The 18158-nt window shown below is 36.0% G+C and overlaps 3 protein-coding genes and 3 non-coding genes across 6 annotated transcripts; 4 read left to right on the top strand and 2 right to left on the bottom strand.

The window, feature by feature from the left end:
* The first annotated feature begins 491 nt into the window (after window positions 1-491).
* Window positions 492-565, top strand: TRNAP-UGG. The gene has a single exon. It is a non-coding gene; the product is annotated as a tRNA-Pro (tRNA).
* A 139-nt stretch (window positions 566-704) lies between these two features.
* On the top strand, window positions 705-778 carry TRNAW-CCA. The gene has a single exon. It is a non-coding gene; the product is annotated as a tRNA-Trp (tRNA).
* Window positions 779-8885: 8107 nt separating this feature from the next.
* LOC123423591 (ribulose bisphosphate carboxylase large chain) lies at window positions 8886-10741 on the bottom strand. Its single transcript, XM_045107868.1, has one exon. The coding sequence runs from the start codon at window positions 10427-10429 to the stop codon at window positions 8990-8992; it is 1440 nt and encodes a 479-aa protein (XP_044963803.1). The 5' UTR covers window positions 10430-10741; the 3' UTR covers window positions 8886-8989.
* Window positions 10742-10830: 89 nt separating this feature from the next.
* LOC123423590 (ATP synthase subunit beta, chloroplastic) lies at window positions 10831-12800 on the top strand. The gene has a single exon (XM_045107867.1). It carries the CDS (start codon window positions 11212-11214, stop codon window positions 12706-12708), a length of 1497 nt encoding a protein of 498 aa, XP_044963802.1. The 5' UTR covers window positions 10831-11211; the 3' UTR covers window positions 12709-12800.
* Window positions 12801-15126: 2326 nt separating this feature from the next.
* On the top strand, window positions 15127-17543 carry LOC123423585 (NAD(P)H-quinone oxidoreductase subunit K, chloroplastic; the record flags this gene model as incomplete). The annotated part of the gene is made up of 1 exon (XM_045107863.1): window positions 15127-17543. A coding segment is annotated over one exon (873 nt), but the record flags the coding sequence as incomplete, so codon positions are not given.
* TRNAF-GAA lies at window positions 17168-17240 on the bottom strand. The gene has a single exon. It is a non-coding gene; the product is annotated as a tRNA-Phe (tRNA).
* Window positions 17544-18158: the final 615 nt, after the last annotated feature.

Genomic DNA, 18158 nt, shown 5'->3' with positions numbered 1-18158 from the left:
CCTCCCATAGCAATAACTAGAATTAAAAAAAAGGGAATGACAAAGCATCCGGGAATAAACGATTAATTTCTATCAATAAACCTGCTAAAGCACCAAACCATAGAGTACTTAGCACGGGTGCTACAGAGAGATATGTTTTTATATCCCGCATTGAAAATCCTCCTTCCTTGTTGGAATACATATATGATCATAAACTTATGCTATATATAAACTGAACCATAATCGACGAAATTTTCCGAAATTGTCCTATCCCTAAAAAATAAAAAGATGACCCCTTCTTCCTATATATTATCAAGGAAAAGTAATCTTTCTTTTATAGGCGAAATTCTATTGGATTTTAGCTGTATATAATTCCTTAATTATATGAGACCAAAAAGAAGAAATGACACGAGGGTTCTATATATAGATAGAGAAAGAATAAGAAAATTATGATGTGGAAAAGAAGACAGGAATTGTGTACAATGGCATTGCACAACAATTTAATTTGGAAAAGGGATGTAGCGCAGCTTGGTAGCGCGTTTGTTTTGGGTACAAAATGTCACAGGTTCAAATCCTGTCATCCCTACCTATTACTTCTTTCTTCTTTATAGGCAGTAGCAACGAGATCAATTAAAGTAAAGTGGGTATAACTGGAATTTGTGGAGACTATACGTACGTGAGATACATTAGGAATAGAAAAAGATTTTCTTTTTGAATGAATGAAAGCGCTCTTAGTTCAGTTCGGTAGAACGCGGGTCTCCAAAACCCGATGTCGTAGGTTCAAATCCTACAGAGCGTGATTCCATCTATCTTATGTCGAAGCAGAGTAAAATAATTTAACAAAATTGAATTGTAACTCCAATTTGACCTCCTCCAGACCAGAGAGGAGGTCAATAAAAAAAAAAAAATGACTCAATCAAAGATCCAACTGATCCCCACGCCTGTATTGCAAATACGCAGTCACGAATAATCCCGCTAAAGTAATAGGAATTAGGCCTAAGACGATTCCAAATAGAAAAACTTCAATCATTTCGATTTGTTCGGGGGGATAAAAAAAGAGGTACGATCTATCCCTAAATAGTACTCTAAATTATCCACGAATCTCAATGACCAAGAAAAGAATTCCTAATTAGTCTGGAAAAGAGTCGTAGAATATCAGGAATCCCAAAGAAAGATTTTGCTTTTCTGAATTATTATTATTCAGTCAATTCAAATAAGACGTATCTTGTTCAAGCCAATAAATAGAGCTGGGGTTATAGTTAAAGCAGCCAGTAGAAAACCGAAATAACTAGTTAAAGTAAGCATGAAAGAGTTAAATTCCATTTATTTTTTTTTACTACACTACATATGTTGGTAAAGCATTTACCTAAGTTATGGAAAATTCATAATTCATCAGTTATTTTAGATAATACTAAAAAACAAGATAGAGTGAGATACAGAAGTGTAAAAGAAAGTGGATTCATCAGATGATACATGAGTCCCTAATTTCGAATCAAGAGATTTGTTATGGAATTTTTCAATTGAGTAAAGTAATAATATTAAGAACTAGATCATATAACCCCATTGAATGAAAAAATGAAATTGGATTTTCAGGGAAATTTCGGAATAAGAGATAAATAAACAATTGAATTTGAAAAAAAAACTTCTTTCTATTTTGGATAATTTCTTTTTCAATAGGACCCTCTTTTTGGACTGAACGATCGAATATTCCCCTATTCCTTCTTATTTTAATTTTAACTGATTGTATTCTATATGGAATAAGAGGAGAAGAAAAGCATTCCACGACCTCCCGAGGGTCTGTTAAAAAAAAAAGAAAGCTCTTCCTTGAATTTACTTTATTTTTATTCCTTTTTCGAACTCCAACCAAAGTAGATTCGAAGACGAGTCACTTCAATTATCCTTTTAAGTTCTATTCTATCTTCTGTCTTTCCCTATTTCATCTCGTAAAGTTCCACGCTCGCAGTTTGGTCAAGAAAGTTAGACCTAATCCAACAAACAAGACAAGGATTAATTACGAATTATGAAAGGATAAATTTCACATATATATACTTGTCCTTGTATTGTGTCAGTATGAGAATATCCTTCCTAAATTATTTATCCAAACCTATTGATCATTAACTTAGATTTTCCCAAGATTTTGGCTGCTATTCCGAATTACTCTATTATTCCGAAGCCAAGGAAAATAAATAGAACCTACAAAAAAGGGGTTTTCTATTGACGCCTTGAATAACATATAGCTTACCTATAGACAAAAAAAAGTAATTATGTTTCGGAACCAGGCAAAACCAGATTGCTGTGCCATAGGAAGGATAGCTATACTAATTCGGTATACTCAAAATACACCTTTGGTACAAAATTGACAATCTCACAAGGATGAAATATCAGTAATTTTCTATTTACTGGTTGATCCCATCTTTTACGGAATCAATTCCTTTTTTGAATGTACAAAAATTTTGGGAGTTCAGCATGTCTGGAAGCACGGGAGAACGTTCTTTTGCTGATATTATTACCAGTATTCGATACTGGGTTATTCATAGCATTACTATACCTTCCCTATTCATTGCGGGTTGGTTATTTGTCAGTACGGGTTTAGCTTATGACGTGTTTGGAAGTCCTAGGCCAAACGAATATTTCACGGAAAGCCGACAAGGAATTCCGTTAATAACCGACCGTTTTGATTCTTTAGAACAACTCGATGAATTTAGTAGATCCTTTTAGGAGGCCCTCAATGACCATAGATCGAACCTATCCTATTTTTACAGTGCGATGGCTGGCTATTCACGGACTAGCTGTACCTACTGTTTTTTTCTTGGGATCAATATCAGCAATGCAGTTCATCCAACGATAAACCAAATTCCAACTATAGAACTATGACACAATCAAACCCGAATGAACAAAATGTTGAATTGAATCGTACCAGTCTATACTGGGGTTTATTACTCATTTTTGTACTTGCTGTTTTATTTTCCAATTACTTCTTCAATTGAGAGAAAGAAAGAGACTAATAAGAATTCTCTTATCCCATTTGGAAAGATACCATCCTTATAACTACCCATGACTGTTTTTGTCTCTAGCATGACCAATTGATAAAATGTGGAGGAAAGTAGGGGAAATGGCCGATACTACTGGAAGAATTCCTCTTTGGCTGATAGGTACTGTAGCTGGTATTCCTGTGATTGGTTTAGTAGGTGTTTTCTTTTATGGTTCATATTCTGGATTGGGTTCATCTCTATAGTAATCGGAGGGACCAGATTGTAAACATGAAAAAGTAGGAGCTTAGCGGGTCCTTACCCCCTTTATCTGATTAGAGCGGAAAGGACCCGCGGAATTTTTACTCTTATAACGCGAATTGAATCTATTCGATTCACTCTTATGAAGCAACAAGAAAAAGAGATCACTCGAGGATCCAATATCTTATTCCACAAAGGAAGTATCCTGAAAATCCTTGATTTAGTTTCGAGTAATAAACTAATAAAACCTTAATCAAAACTATTCAACTAGCCTAAAAATAAAAAAAAAACCTTCAATGGAAGAGTTTACTTTTTTTTGCAAAATTTCTGTAAGTTTGAAGTTAAACTTAATTAAACAAGCCAAGCAATTCTATTTGCTTACAATCACAAGAAATTTGTCCCCCGCCATATTTTCTTCCCCTCTGTTTGTCCACTACCTCGGCTAAACCTAAGCAAAAGAAAAAGAGGCCCAAGAGACAGACCCGAATAAAGAAGAAATAGTAAAGTAATCTTTGACGAATTAGGAAGAAAAAGGATTCTTATTTTGATACAAGAAGAATCGGCACAAGAAAAAGCCTTTTTCTTGTGCCGAATAGACGATTAAGAAGACCTGCAATCCCTCGAAAGAAATTTAAATTTTATTGTTCTCGCCTTTGCCTTGGATTCTCTTCTTTTGCATGAGATATAAATAAGGAATTCCAGACATCTCGTAAACAAAAAAAAGTCTAAACAAAAAAAGGATTTCCAAAAAAGATCATAGATAATTCTAGCAATTGCCAATAAATCGAGGCTTTTTACCAACTTGATGGTAAGAAATTCCGGGACCTAGAAATTCATTTCGTACAATTGAACCTTTTCAAACTGTTTCTTTTTGAGAACCAAAAAAACTTGTGCCAAAATAACGGATGCGAAGAAGAACAAAAGGCCTTGGACACGTAATGGATCCTGAAGCACGATTTCTGCGTCCCCCTGACCAAAACCTCCCACATTAGGATTGCTTGTTAATGGTTGATCAATCTTGATGGATTCCCCCTCTGAAACAAGAAGTTCTGGTCCGGGAGGTATAATATCAATCACTTGGCGTCCATCTGATGCATCAACTATGGATATTTCATACCCCCCTTTTTCTTTACGTAGTATTTTTCTTACTATACCTGTTGACGTAGCATTATAGACTGTATTGTTACTCTTGCTACCATCAGGATAGATCTGTCCTCTTCCTCGGTTTCCCCCTACATATATAGGATATTTTAAGAAATGAGCATCTTTCTTCGTAGCAGGATCAGGGGAAAGAATGGGAAAGACAATTTCACTATATTTCTTACCGGGAACAGGGCCTATCACAAGAATATTTTTTTTATCGGGACGATAACTCTGAAAAGCAAGATTTCCTATCTTTTCTTTTAACTCAGGGGAAATACGGTCGGGCGGCGCTAATTCAAATCCCTCGGGCAAAATAAGAACAGCACCTACATTCAACCCTCCCTTTTTTCCATTAGCAAGAACTTGTTTCAATTGCATATCATAAGGAATTCGAAGAACTGCTTCAAATACAGTATCGGGAAGCACAGCTTGGGGAACTTCAATATCGACGGGCTTGCTAGCTAAATGGCAATTGGCACATACAATTCGCCCAGTTGCTTCTCGTGGGTTTTCATAACCCTGCTGCGCAAAAATGGGATATGCATTTGAAATAGATGTCCGAGTTATTACGTATATCATGATCGATACAGAAATCGATCGAGTTATCTGTTCCTTTACCCAAGAAAAAGTATTTCTATTTTCCATGTCCAATCACAGATCCCAGAATTTCTACAATAAATTAGATAGGTAGCTAAGCTAATCTAGTTCCCTATACACGAATTTGTTGGCATTCTACTGCAACAGTTGTACTGCAATGATGAATACCTTAAAGCAGGTATAAATAGAAAGAATTTTGGTAAAATGGAAAAGGGCTTTCTTTCTAAAGAAAGATGCTAATTTGATTAATATTAATATCGGGAGATCAAATGAATTTATGCTTCACTAATTGAATGATAAATGACTACAAGCGAAGGAGATAGACGGTTTAAACAAAAAAAGACCCAAAATTTCAAACATGTATCTAGAATTACTGGAAAACTACAAACAAAAATAGTGAAAATAAGCTCATTAGGAGCCCATCCAAAATCGTTATAGACCCAACGAATTACTAGTTCCCAACCACGGGTGGAGTGAAATCCAACAAAAAAATCAGTAACTAAAAGAATAAAAAAAGCTTTTATTGAGTCATTTAAATTATAGAAGAATTCCTGAACCCAAGAATTCAAAATGACAAGTTCCTCTTTACCCAGAAAAAAAGAACCACTTAGAATAGCCAAACAGATTATATTTGTCGAGAAATGCAAAATGATATGGAGATGATCCTCATTATTTATTTTGACCCATTGTATTATTTCCTTGTGTATTCCTGTAGGAGGTTTTTGTACATGTGTCTTTAGTTTCCCTTTTATCATCTCGTCCAAGAGAGAAAGTTCTTCTAATTCTATGAATCTTTCTAGAATCCTTTTCTCTTGAATATCAGTTAAGAGAGTTTCGGATTGCCTGGTATTCCACCAATTCTTAATCCAAAGTTCCAGACATTTGTTAAATGAGGAAGAGACCCCCCAAGGCAAAAGTACGATAAATACAAGATATAGTAAAGAAGGCAATGCTTTCTTTTTTTTCATTTTTGATCTGTAAATGGAGTTGTTAATGAATATGCTTCATTCGCTGACTCTATTCCATTCCCTGACTCTATATGATGATATTTCTATTTCATGATATTTCTATTTCTTTGAAGCAAAAACTCTATAGGTTTGATACCCTGTATCTATTCTTCTTTTTTGTATATTAGTGGAATTTCAGTGCATTGGGTTCTTTCTTAGATCTAGATGGAATGAAATAGTGAAATAGAATAAAAAAAGCCCTTTCGGGTGAAAATGGAAGAGAAGAATAGTATGCAATATATCTAACTTCGACAAAAAAAATTTAAAATAATTTTATCTTATCCTCGTTTGTTCCTTCCTTTAGATAAATACTTAAAAATCCCCTTACAATAACAAATCCAATTTCGAAGGGACTTCCTCCCCATGTTGAGAAAACTTTTCTTCTTCCAATTTATCTTTTCTTCATTCAATTCAGTTCAAAAAAGATACCTCAAAATACTTCAATTGGTACGCGCAAGAAATAGGCCAATTCGGCAGCTTTTTGTTCAATTTCTCGTGGAGTAAAAAACTTATCATCAGTACGAGTCAAGGGAATGATCCCCTGGCCCCGGATTTCCATATAAAGAATACGACGAGGATAAAGACCCTCTTTAACCTGAATTCTAATTGATTGGATATCCCGCATAAGGAATCGAAGGAAGACGCGACGTTTTATTCCAGGGAATCCCCAACGAAAAATGCAAACTATTCCCTCTTTTCTATCGAATCGGTCATAACCACTACCTACATTCCACAAAATAGTACACCACAGGTAGGAGCTAATGAATAGGCCTGCGATTCCGTAGAAAGACATCACGACCCCCTGCGGAAAAAAAAGAATTTCTTGAGATGGAAGTATAGATATAATATTCTTACCAAGATAACTGGAAGTCCCAACCAATAAGAATCCTAGTGAACCTAGAAAAAGAATACAGGCCCAGAAAAAATTACTCCTTTTTCGAGAACCTTTTAGAAGTTCTACCCATATGTGTTCTGATCGCCAATTCATATTAGATATACTAAATCCAGCAGCGGTCGATTGAAATTGAGAGAATAAGCTAAATAATTTTGCCTTTACTTTTTTTGATTCTGAAATCGCCTTCAGCAACTAGTACTCCTGTGAAATAATAGGTTAGATACATTGACTTTCTATTCAAAAAATATTCGTTGATTCAATTAAAATAAATAAAAAAAAACTCGCTATACCAAGCTCTGCATATTCATGCATTTATGCTCGTAGCCTATATCTGCATCCATAGCCGTTTTTCATTTGTGTGTAGAAAGTGTGTGTAGAAAAAGTCACATACCCTACCATATTATATTACTTACACTAAAAAATACTAGACAATCTTTTTTTTTTGCACATAAAGAAATAAAGAAGTCATTGCAATTGCCGGAAATACTAAGCCTACTAAAGGCACGAAAATAGAAGGTAAGTTTAAATCCGTCATGGAATAGGTGTCTCAATTCAAATTTACTATTTCTATCTAGTCGAAAAATATCTTAAGATTCTTATGATATAATTAAGTATATCTATTATAAGGAATATTGACTATTGTATTTTTTTAGTTTGCAAAATATTCTGTAAAAAAAATGATAAGGATAATAAGAAAATTCCAAAAAAGGAGAACTAATTAAAAAGATTTTTTTTATTTTCCCATCCTCATGGCCTTTCTATCTTTCTAATCTAATTTGAAATTGGATTCAAAAGAAAGCGACTAGAATTTACTTCCTGCATACATACTTCTCTAGAAGCGCATACAATAATGCGTGGTAAAGGCAGAAAAATAGTATATTCAATCAAAATCAAAGGGCAAATTATCTTACCTACTATAGATCCCCTACTACCCTCTTAAGATCCCCTACTACCCTCTTAAGATCCCCCCTACTACCCTCTTAGACTTTTAAAGGCGATATACCACCCAAAGAAAGGGTATGAAAATGCCGGGTGGTGTTAGCTTTTCGACGAAGACCCGTCCTGTGCCGCGAAGTCCTGTTAGTAAGACCCCGCGCAATAATGGATTATAGAAGAATAGTATTCAAAATACTGCTCTGGACGCATATAGTAGCATTGCGATTCCTAATCTTTTTTATTTATGAATATGAACAGAAAAAATTCATTGTATCGTTGGGTCGGAGCGGAGGTTTGGTCCAGAAAAATTAGGAACAAAACGTCTACTCTACCACACTGAAGTCTATAGCGCTGTATTTCCACGAAAGTATAATTCTTACCATCAGGATACGCTCCTTTCAACGTCTCTCCGATGGGTCCAGGTTCTATGTCCAATCCCAAATCAAGGATTTCTCGCTCTTGATCGGAGTCATAAACTAAAACTACCTTTTTATCCTTTTTATTAAGGTTATAGAAAACTTCCTTATCTAGTTCTAGCATGTTGACTCACGATTACGCCTGTTAAAAGTTTCAAACGTCCTCTTTTTTGAAATTGAAAGAGAGTCTTATAAAAAGGTCTAACTTCCAAACTATGTCTTTTTTCATTCATTCTCCTTTAGTTTTTTTCTCTATCTAGAAGTGGAATAGAATAACCCGGTTGAAGGGTAATGATCATACGTCTGTAATGCATTGTACGGCCCAGAATAGGTCCTATTCTTCTACCTTTTCCAGGTAGTCGATGGCTATTCACAGCTACCACCTTAATCCAAAGAAGAGTTTGAACCAATGCTTTATTTCTGTCTTAGTGAATCCCGATTCGACATTAAAAGTATATTGATTCTTTCCCAATAAACGAAGACTTTTTTCTGTAAATACTGCGTATTTGATTCCATTATCATATGATACTACTATATTTTATTATTTTCTTTTTATTTCTTTATTGTATTATACCTTAATATATATATATATTCTAGATATATAGAATAGACGAATCTCGATTTGTCAAGTCTCATGATCATATCATGATCTATTTTTATTCGGCTCAATCTTTTTTATAAAAAAAAAGATTGAGCCGAGTTTAATTGCAATCAATTAGAAGAATAAAGAAGAATTACTGCATTTCATAACTTATTTTTTTCTCTTTTTATTTCGTTTATTTTTTTTTAGACCTTCTTATCGATAGTATCTACCGGCTCGAACTCGAATTTGATCGCCTTCCATACTTCACAAGCTGCGGCTAGTTCAGGACTCCATTTGCAAGCTGCTCGGATAATTTCATTACCTTCGCGAGCAAGATCACGCCCTTCGTTACGAGCTTGTACACAAGCTTCTAAAGCCACTCGATTAGCTGCTGCACCAGGTGCATTCCCCCAAGGATGTCCTAAAGTTCCTCCACCAAATTGTAATACAGAATCGTCCCCAAAGATTTCGGTCAGAGCTGGCATATGCCAAACATGAATACCACCTGAAGCTACCGGTATAACACCTGGCATGGATACCCAGTCCTGAGTGAAAAAGATACCGCGAGCACGATCTTTTTCAATAAAATCATCGCGCAATAAATCAACAAAACCTAAAGTCATTTCGCGTTCCCCTTCTAACTTACCTACTACTGTACCGGAGTGGATATGATCTCCCCCAGACATACGCAATGCTTTAGCTAATACACGGAAATGCATACCATGATTTTTCTGTCTATCAATAACTGCATGCATTGCACGGTGAATGTGAAGAAGTAAGCCATTGTCGCGGCAATAGTGAGCCAAAGTAGTATTTGCGGTGAATCCCCCGGTTAAGTAGTCATGCATTACAATAGGAACCCCTAATTCTCTCGCAAATACAGCTCTCTTAATCATTTCTTCACATGTACCCGCAGTCGCATTCAAGTAATGCCCCTTGATTTCACCGGTTTCGGCCTGTGATTTATAAATAGCTTCGGCACAAAAGACAAAACGGTCTCTCCAGCGCATAAATGGTTGTGAGTTTACGTTTTCATCATCTTTGGTAAAATCAAGTCCACCACGTAGACACTCATAACACGCTCTACCATAATTTTTTGCGGATAATCCCAATTTTGGTTTAATAGTACATCCCAATAAAGGACGGCCATACTTGTTCAACTTATCTCTTTCAACTTGGATACCATGAGGCGGGCCTTGGAAAGTTTTTGAATAAGTAGGGGGAATTCGTAGATCCTCCAAACGTAGAGCACGTAGGGCTTTGAACCCAAATACGTTACCCACAATGGAAGTAAACATGTTAGTAACGGAACCCTCCTCAAATAGGTCTAATGGATAAGCTACATAACAGATCCATTGGCTGTCTTCCCCAGCAACAGGCTCGATGTGATAGCATCGTCCTTTGTAACGATCAAGACTGGTAAGTCCATCAGTCCAAACAGTTGTCCATGTACCAGTAGAAGATTCGGCAGCTACTGCAGCCCCTGCTTCTTCGGGCGGAACCCCAGGCTGAGGACTTACTCGGAATGCTGCCAAGATATCAGTATCCTTAGTTTCATACTCTGGGGTGTAGTAAGTCAATTTATAATCTTTAACACCAGCTTGAAATCCAACACCTGCTTTAGTTTCTGTTTGTGGTGACATAAGTCCCTCCCTACAACTCTTGAATTAAGAATTCTCACAATAACAGGGTCTACTCGATGTTAATTAGGCGTAAATGAAACTTTAGCAAAAATCTCGTAAAACAAAAAGGATATTCAATTAATATAATATCAACTCATTAAAGAAAATTGAGGGCATGCTTAGGTTAATGAATATGTTTCATTCATATATAATGCGTACACCCTGTGTATGTTCTATCCTATAGGAATTCCACTATAGGAATTCGATAGGAATTGAGTTGTTGTTATGGTAAGTTAACACGGTTCGTTATTAAACCATGGATTTGATTTACCAAATCCATCATTATTGTATACTCTTTGATAGGTATAGCGCAACCCAAATTAATCCCTAATCCTTATTTTACAAGTTCTTAATAGGTCTCTTTTCTTATTTGGAATGCAAATACCTAACTAAATACTAATAAAATTCTTTGTTGACAGCAATCTATGCTTCACAGTAGTATATATTTTGTATATCGAAGTCCTAGATAGGAAAGTAGAGTAGGCACAGATCCTCCACAAAAGGCAAAATGTATATGAAAAAAAGATTGATTGAACTTTCCAACGGACTCATTCCATGAGTAAACGATTGAATGGGATTCGCTTGGGCAACGAAATCAAGTCCTGGTCCCCTTTTCTCTCTTATTGAATTAACTAATTCATTTCCTTTTTACTTTTGGATTTTTTTTGATTTGATTTGGCATTATTCAACAATAAAAAAAGAAAAATTTCGACAAATTCCTTTTTTTTAATTATGTGATAATTATGAGAACCAATCCTACTACTTCTCGTCCCGGGGTTTCCACAAGTGAAGAAAAAAGTACAGGTCGTATCGATCAAATTATTGGACCCGTGCTGGATGTCACTTTTCCCCCGGGCAAGTTACCTTATATTTATAACGCTTTAGTAGTCCAGAGTAGAGACACTGCCGATAAGCAAATTAATGTGACTTGTGAGGTACAACAATTATTAGGAAATAATCGAGTTAGAGCTGTAGCTATGAGTGCTACGGACGGGTTGATGAGAGGAATGGAAGTGATTGACACGGGAGCTCCTCTCAGTGTTCCGGTCGGTGGAGCTACTCTCGGACGAATTTTCAACGTTCTTGGGGAGCCTGTTGACAATTTGGGTCCTGTAGATAGTAGTGCAACGTTCCCTATTCATAGATCTGCGCCTGCCTTTATCGAGTTAGATACGAAATTATCCATCTTTGAAACAGGTATTAAGGTCGTCGATCTTTTAGCTCCTTATCGACGTGGAGGAAAAATAGGACTATTTGGGGGGGCTGGAGTAGGTAAAACAGTACTGATCATGGAATTAATCAATAACATTGCTAAAGCTCATGGGGGCGTATCCGTATTCGGTGGAGTAGGGGAACGGACTCGTGAAGGAAATGATCTTTATATGGAAATGAAGGAATCCGGAGTAATTAATGAAAAAAATATTGAAGAATCAAAGGTAGCTCTAGTCTATGGCCAAATGAATGAACCACCGGGAGCTCGTATGAGAGTTGGTTTAACTGCCCTAACTATGGCAGAATATTTCCGAGATGTTAATAAGCAAGACGTGCTTTTATTTATCGATAATATCTTTCGTTTTGTTCAAGCAGGATCAGAGGTATCCGCTTTATTAGGGAGAATGCCCTCCGCAGTGGGTTATCAACCTACTCTTAGTACAGAAATGGGTTCTTTGCAAGAAAGAATTGCTTCTACTAAAAAGGGATCTATAACTTCGATTCAAGCAGTTTATGTACCTGCGGACGATTTGACCGACCCTGCCCCTGCCACAACATTTGCACATTTGGATGCTACTACCGTACTTTCCAGAGGATTAGCTTCCAAGGGTATTTATCCAGCAGTAGATCCTTTAGATTCAACATCAACTATGTTACAGCCTCGGATCGTTGGCAACGAACATTATGAAACTGCGCAAAGAGTTAAGGAAACTTTACAACGTTACAAAGAACTTCAGGACATTATCGCAATTCTTGGCTTGGATGAATTATCGGAAGAGGATCGTTTAACTGTAGCAAGAGCAAGAAAAATTGAGCGTTTCTTATCACAACCGTTCTTTGTGGCAGAAGTTTTTACTGGTTCTCCAGGAAAGTATGTTGCTCTTGCGGAAACTATTAGGGGATTTCAACTAATCCTTTCCGGAGAATTAGACGGCCTACCTGAACAGGCTTTTTATTTGGTGGGTAACATCGATGAAGCTAGCACGAAAGCTATAACCTTAGAAGAGGAGAACAAATCGCAGAAATGAAATTAAATCTTTATGTACTGACTCCTAAGCGAATTATTTGGGATTGTGAAGTGAAAGAAATCATTTTATCCACGAATAGTGGCCAAATTGGCGTATTACCAAACCACGCCCCTATTAACACAGCAGTAGATATGGGTCCTTTGAGAATACGCCTCCTCAACGACCAATGGTTAACGGCGGTTCTGTGGAGCGGTTTTGCGAGAATAGTTAATAATGAGATCATCATTTTAGGAAATGATGCGGAACTGGGTAGTGATATTGATCCGGAAGAAGCTCAAAAGGCACTTGAAATAGCCGAAGCTAACTTGAGTAAAGCTGAGGGTACGAAAGATTTGGTTGAAGCGAAGCTCGCTCTCAGACGAGCTAGGATACGAATCGAGGCTGTCAATTGGATTCCCCCATCCAATTGAAGACAATCCAGTGGTTTATAGTTGATACAAAGAAAAAGGGAAGAGGGGTAGAAAAAGTTATTAGATAGCGAAGCGAAGTAAGTCCAATGCTATCTAGTAATTTTTCTACCTACTTACCTACTATTGGATTTGAACCAATGACTCCCGCCGTATGAAAGCAATACTCTAACCACTGAGTTAAGTAGGCAATTTATCACCACAAAGGAAGACCCATTACTTCGATCGATTATATATTGAATCCCTTTTCTAAGCAATACCGCTCTGTTATTGGTCTGTTATATACTAAATACTAAACTAAATACTAAACAGATACAGATCAAAGGGATATCCTCTGGCATTAGAAAATATTCATCTTGACAAGAAATTCTCTATATGTTAAGATATCTCTGATAAGGGCTATAGCTCAGTTCGGTAGAGCAACTCGTTTACACGTGCGCCAATGCTTTTCAAAGGAGCTTATTATGCAATGAACATAATCGATCTTATTGCAAAATCAATGTCTTACTTCATAGATTCGAGAGAATAGGAGAACAGTAGCCTGACAAACAGTCGGTTCAGTCCGATTCAGGTGCCAATTCAGGTGCCTAATCAAATAGAACCCTTATGGATTTGCTAGTTGATAAGGTAAATATCCAGCCCACTAAATGCTAGGCGTAATGAGGATAAGGGCCTCCAAAAAACTTCTTTTCGTTCTATGAACTTTAAGGTGTATGAAGTCTCATAGTTAACTCTTGCAGTGGAACGATAGAGACTCCATTTCACTTAGGTTGATTTAATTTAGACCAGAGGCAGACCTAAGTCAAGGTAATCCTCCTTTGAAACACTTTGGTATTGCTCCTAGATAGATCATAATACAAAAAATCAATCAGAGCACAGGGAGCCATCTCATTATCTTTCCGTAAAGAAAAACTATGGTGGACTAACTGATCTTTAAATCAGTTTATGAAAGAGCCCAATGCAAAAAAATGCATGTTGGGTCTTTGAAACAGTTCAAATCATTTCGATAATAATCCGTTTGATCTGTTTTACCGAGAAGGTCTACGGTTCGAATCCGTATAGCCCTAATATGCCCTTTTTTCTATTTTAGGATCTCTATCCTATGTTTTCTTTAGTTTAGTATAGTTTTCATTTTCGCATTAGTATTTGTTTATAGACTGGATAGGCGCCTGCGACATAGAATAGAGATAAAAGCATTACCAAAGGCTCATTCATCGAAAATCAAAATCATACAGACAGGAAAAGAAAAACGAAAAATAGAAAAAATAAAGTAAAGAGTAAATAAGAAAACAGAATATTCTGTCTCATAGTTCTGAAATAGAGTTCTTTATTTTTATTTTTATAGTATTACTTCTCATTATACTGCATAGATTAGTCCTACTATCTTAATTAGGTTCTAATTATTCTAATTAGTAGTATTCTCATTTTTATTTAATAGTCTCTTATTATTATTAAATAGTAAATAAAGGATAGAGCTATTCTTTTTTTATAGAGATTCTAGAGAAAGCGAGACAAAGTGAAACGATAAAGTTTTCTTTATATAAGAATTAGATCTACATACACCATATCTAAATAGAATGGAAATCCAAAAGAAAGGGAGTTGGGATTCCATTGGATGAATCTTTAAAGAAGATGCAGCACAGAGGAAACAAAGGCTAAACTAAGCGCTTTTGTTTGAACAAAAAAGATTCTTGTTTCACCGAGGAAAAGAGAGAAGTTCTGGATAAATTGACAATGCTGAATTGAATTGACTAATTTAAGTTCCGCCTATTCCACATTAATGGGAGTACATTATGTTTCTGCTTCACGAATATGATATTTTTTGGACATTTCTAATAATAGCAAGCCTTATTCCTATTTTGGCATTTTCGATTTCAGGGCTTTTAGCCCCGGTTAGTGAAGGACCAGAGAAGCTTTCTAGTTATGAATCGGGTATAGAACCCATGGGAGGGGCTTGGGTACAATTCCGAATACGCTATTATATGTTTGCGCTCGTTTTTGTTGTTTTTGATGTGGAAACCGTCTTTCTATACCCTTGGGCAATGAGTTTCGACGTATTGGGTGTATCCGTTTTTATCGAAGCTTTGATTTTCGTGCTTATCTTAGTTGTCGGTTTAGTTTATGCATGGCGAAAAGGAGCCTTGGAATGGTCTTAACTGAATATTTAGACAAAAAAAAAGAAGGAAAAGATTCTATTGAGACAGTTATGAATTTGATTGAGTTTCCCTTACTTGACCAAACAAGTTCCAATTCTGTTATTTCAACTACACTAAATGATCTTTCGAATTGGTCAAGACTCTCCAGTTTATGGCCCCTTCTATACGGTACCAGTTGTTGTTTCATTGAATTTGCTTCATTAATAGGTTCACGATTCGATTTTGATCGTTATGGATTGGTACCAAGATCAAGTCCTAGGCAAGCAGACCTAATTTTAACAGCCGGTACGGTAACAATGAAAATGGCTCCGTCTTTAGTGAGATTATACGAGCAAATGCCTGAACCAAAATACGTCATTGCTATGGGAGCCTGTACTATTACAGGGGGAATGTTCAGTACGGATTCCTATAGTACTGTTCGGGGAGTTGATAAGTTAATTCCTGTGGATGTCTACTTGCCGGGCTGCCCTCCTAAACCGGAGGCAGTTATAGATGCCCTAACAAAACTTCGTAAGAAGATATCGCGAGAAATAGTTGAGGATCGAACTCTATCTCAAAATAAAAAAAGATGTTTTACTACCAGTCACAAGCTTTATGTTAGGCGCAGTACTCATACAGGAACTTATGAGCAAGAATTGCTCTATCAATCACCATCGACATTAGATATATCTTCTGAAACTTTTTTAAAATCCAAAAGTCCAGTACCTTCCTACAAATTAGTGAATTAGGAGGGGGGGGCTCTTTTGTGTAGAAAAAGAAAAAGCAGAGCAATCTTTCAAACTTGCATCCGAAATGGGAAATATTTATACAAAGAGGGAGAGATGAAGACAATGCAGCAGGGTTGGTTATCTAATTGGCTAGTCAAACATGAGGTGGTTCATAGATCTTTGGGCTTTGATCACCGAGGAATAGAGACTTTACAAATAAAAGCAGGGGATTGGGATTCCATTGCTGTCATTTTATATGTATATGGTTATAATTATTTACGCTCCCAATGTGCTTATGATGTAGCACCCGGTGGATCTTTAGCTAGCGTGTATCATCTTACAAGAATACAATACGGTATAGATAATCCAGAAGAAGTCTGCATAAAAGTCTTTGCCCAAAAGGATAATCCTAGAATTCCGTCTGTCTTCTGGATTTGGAGAAGTGCCGATTTTCAAGAACGCGAATCTTATGATATGGTGGGAATCTCTTATGATAATCATCCGCGCCTTAAACGTATCCTAATGCCTGAAAGTTGGATAGGCTGGCCCTTACGTAAGGACTATATAACCCCCAATTTTTATGAAATACAAGATGCTCATTGAATGATAAGAAATTCGTGCTCACTTATACAACACAACTCCAGATTTTATTCAAGTCAAGGAATATTTTTAGGTTCTTTTCCTAGATGAAACGGAATACCTATTTATAATTAATTCCTATTATACAAAAGCATTCCAGATAGACTGAGCCAAAAAAGGGTTTCATTTGGATTCCCCTATTTTGAAAATCACATATTAATTTCCTTCATATGAACAGAAAAATAGGATGACTCAAAGAAGTTCTCTACCAGGAACTTTGTATCGCGCACATGACTTAGCACAACTAGGAAAATAAGATAAGATAAAGATAAGCAAGACTAAAAAAATATTCGTCGGAATAGTGGAATACAAAATAAAGAAACGCAAAAAAATAAAGGGGAACCTAATCTCACCCCCTTCCTTATCATAAAGAAAGGGTATATTTTAAAACTTCTCTAAAAAGAAGTGCCTCTATATTTATATTATAGATTTATCCACTTAGATGAATAAATCATACTCTATCTATATTATATATTATTAATAAATATGTATCACAATCCATCTCGAGGTATTTGGATCAATACCTATTCGGTGGATCTTTTTTTTTCTCTGCCAGGAACCAGATTTGAACTGGTGACACGAGGATTTTCAGTCCTCTGCTCTACCAACTGAGCTATCCTGACCTTTTCTTGTGCATCATCCTAGTAGAGTATTTGTATCTATGTCAATTAAAAGGACTAAAAAATCAATTAAAGTATTTCAAATTCAAAATTTGAAAGGGGGGGGGTAGCCCTATGCATTGTGCATGGTTTACTTAAATAATACTTAAAAATAGAGTGAATAACCAAGATTTCTTGCCGATACTCTAATAAAAAAGAAATCTATTCAATGAATAGGATAAGATCCATTGAGTTCTCTTCGCATTCCTTTCCTTTGTGAAAGAGTAGAATGAGAAAGCTAATGAATCTTAAACCCATTGATAAAAAGAAAAAAAAAGAGGATTTGGGGATAGAGGGACTTGAACCCTCACAACTTAAAAAGTCGACGGATTTTCCTTTTACTAGAAATTTCATTGTTGTCAGTATTGACATGTAGAATGGGACTCTCTCTTTGTCCTCGTCCGATTAATCCACTTTCTTTTTAAAAGTTCTCAAAACTTTGAATTTGAATTGAAGAATTTGATTATTCAATATTCGAATGGAGTGGATTCACAATAATTCAAAATAAAATTATGATATGAGTTTTTTATTTCATAATCATTTCGAATTTTATTTTGAAATTTTAAAAAAGATAAAGAACCTATATTATAATATGAGTTCTGTGATTAATCGTTTGCTATGTCAGTATCTATACGTGTTTATTAAATGTATAAAGTATAAAACCCCTCTTTCTCTAATTTAGAATTAGAAGGAATTCCACTAACAACACAACGTAATTAACTCGATTCGTTAGAACAGCTTCCATTGAGTCTCTGCACCTATCCTTTTCCTTTGTATTCTAGTTCGAGAATCCCTTCTCAAAACACGGATTTGGCTCAGGATTGCCCTTTTTTAATTCCAGGGTTTCTCTGAATTTGGAAGTTACCACTTAGCAGGTTTCCA

The sequence above is a fragment of the Hordeum vulgare genome, unplaced genomic scaffold, assembly GCF_904849725.1.
Source record: "Hordeum vulgare subsp. vulgare unplaced genomic scaffold, MorexV3_pseudomolecules_assembly, whole genome shotgun sequence".
NCBI lineage: Eukaryota > Viridiplantae > Streptophyta > Magnoliopsida > Poales > Poaceae > Hordeum > Hordeum vulgare.
Note: the sequence above shows the minus strand (reverse complement) of the source record. Positions and strands in the feature narration are given on the sequence as shown.

What these genes read in the sequence shown, in the direction of transcription:
- LOC123423591 (XM_045107868.1), bottom strand. Translation starts at nt 10,429, where the DNA reads ATGTCACCACAAACAGAAACTAAAGCAGGTGTTGGATTTCAAGCTGGT.
- LOC123423590 (XM_045107867.1), top strand. Translation starts at nt 11,212, where the DNA reads ATGAGAACCAATCCTACTACTTCTCGTCCCGGGGTTTCCACAAGTGAA.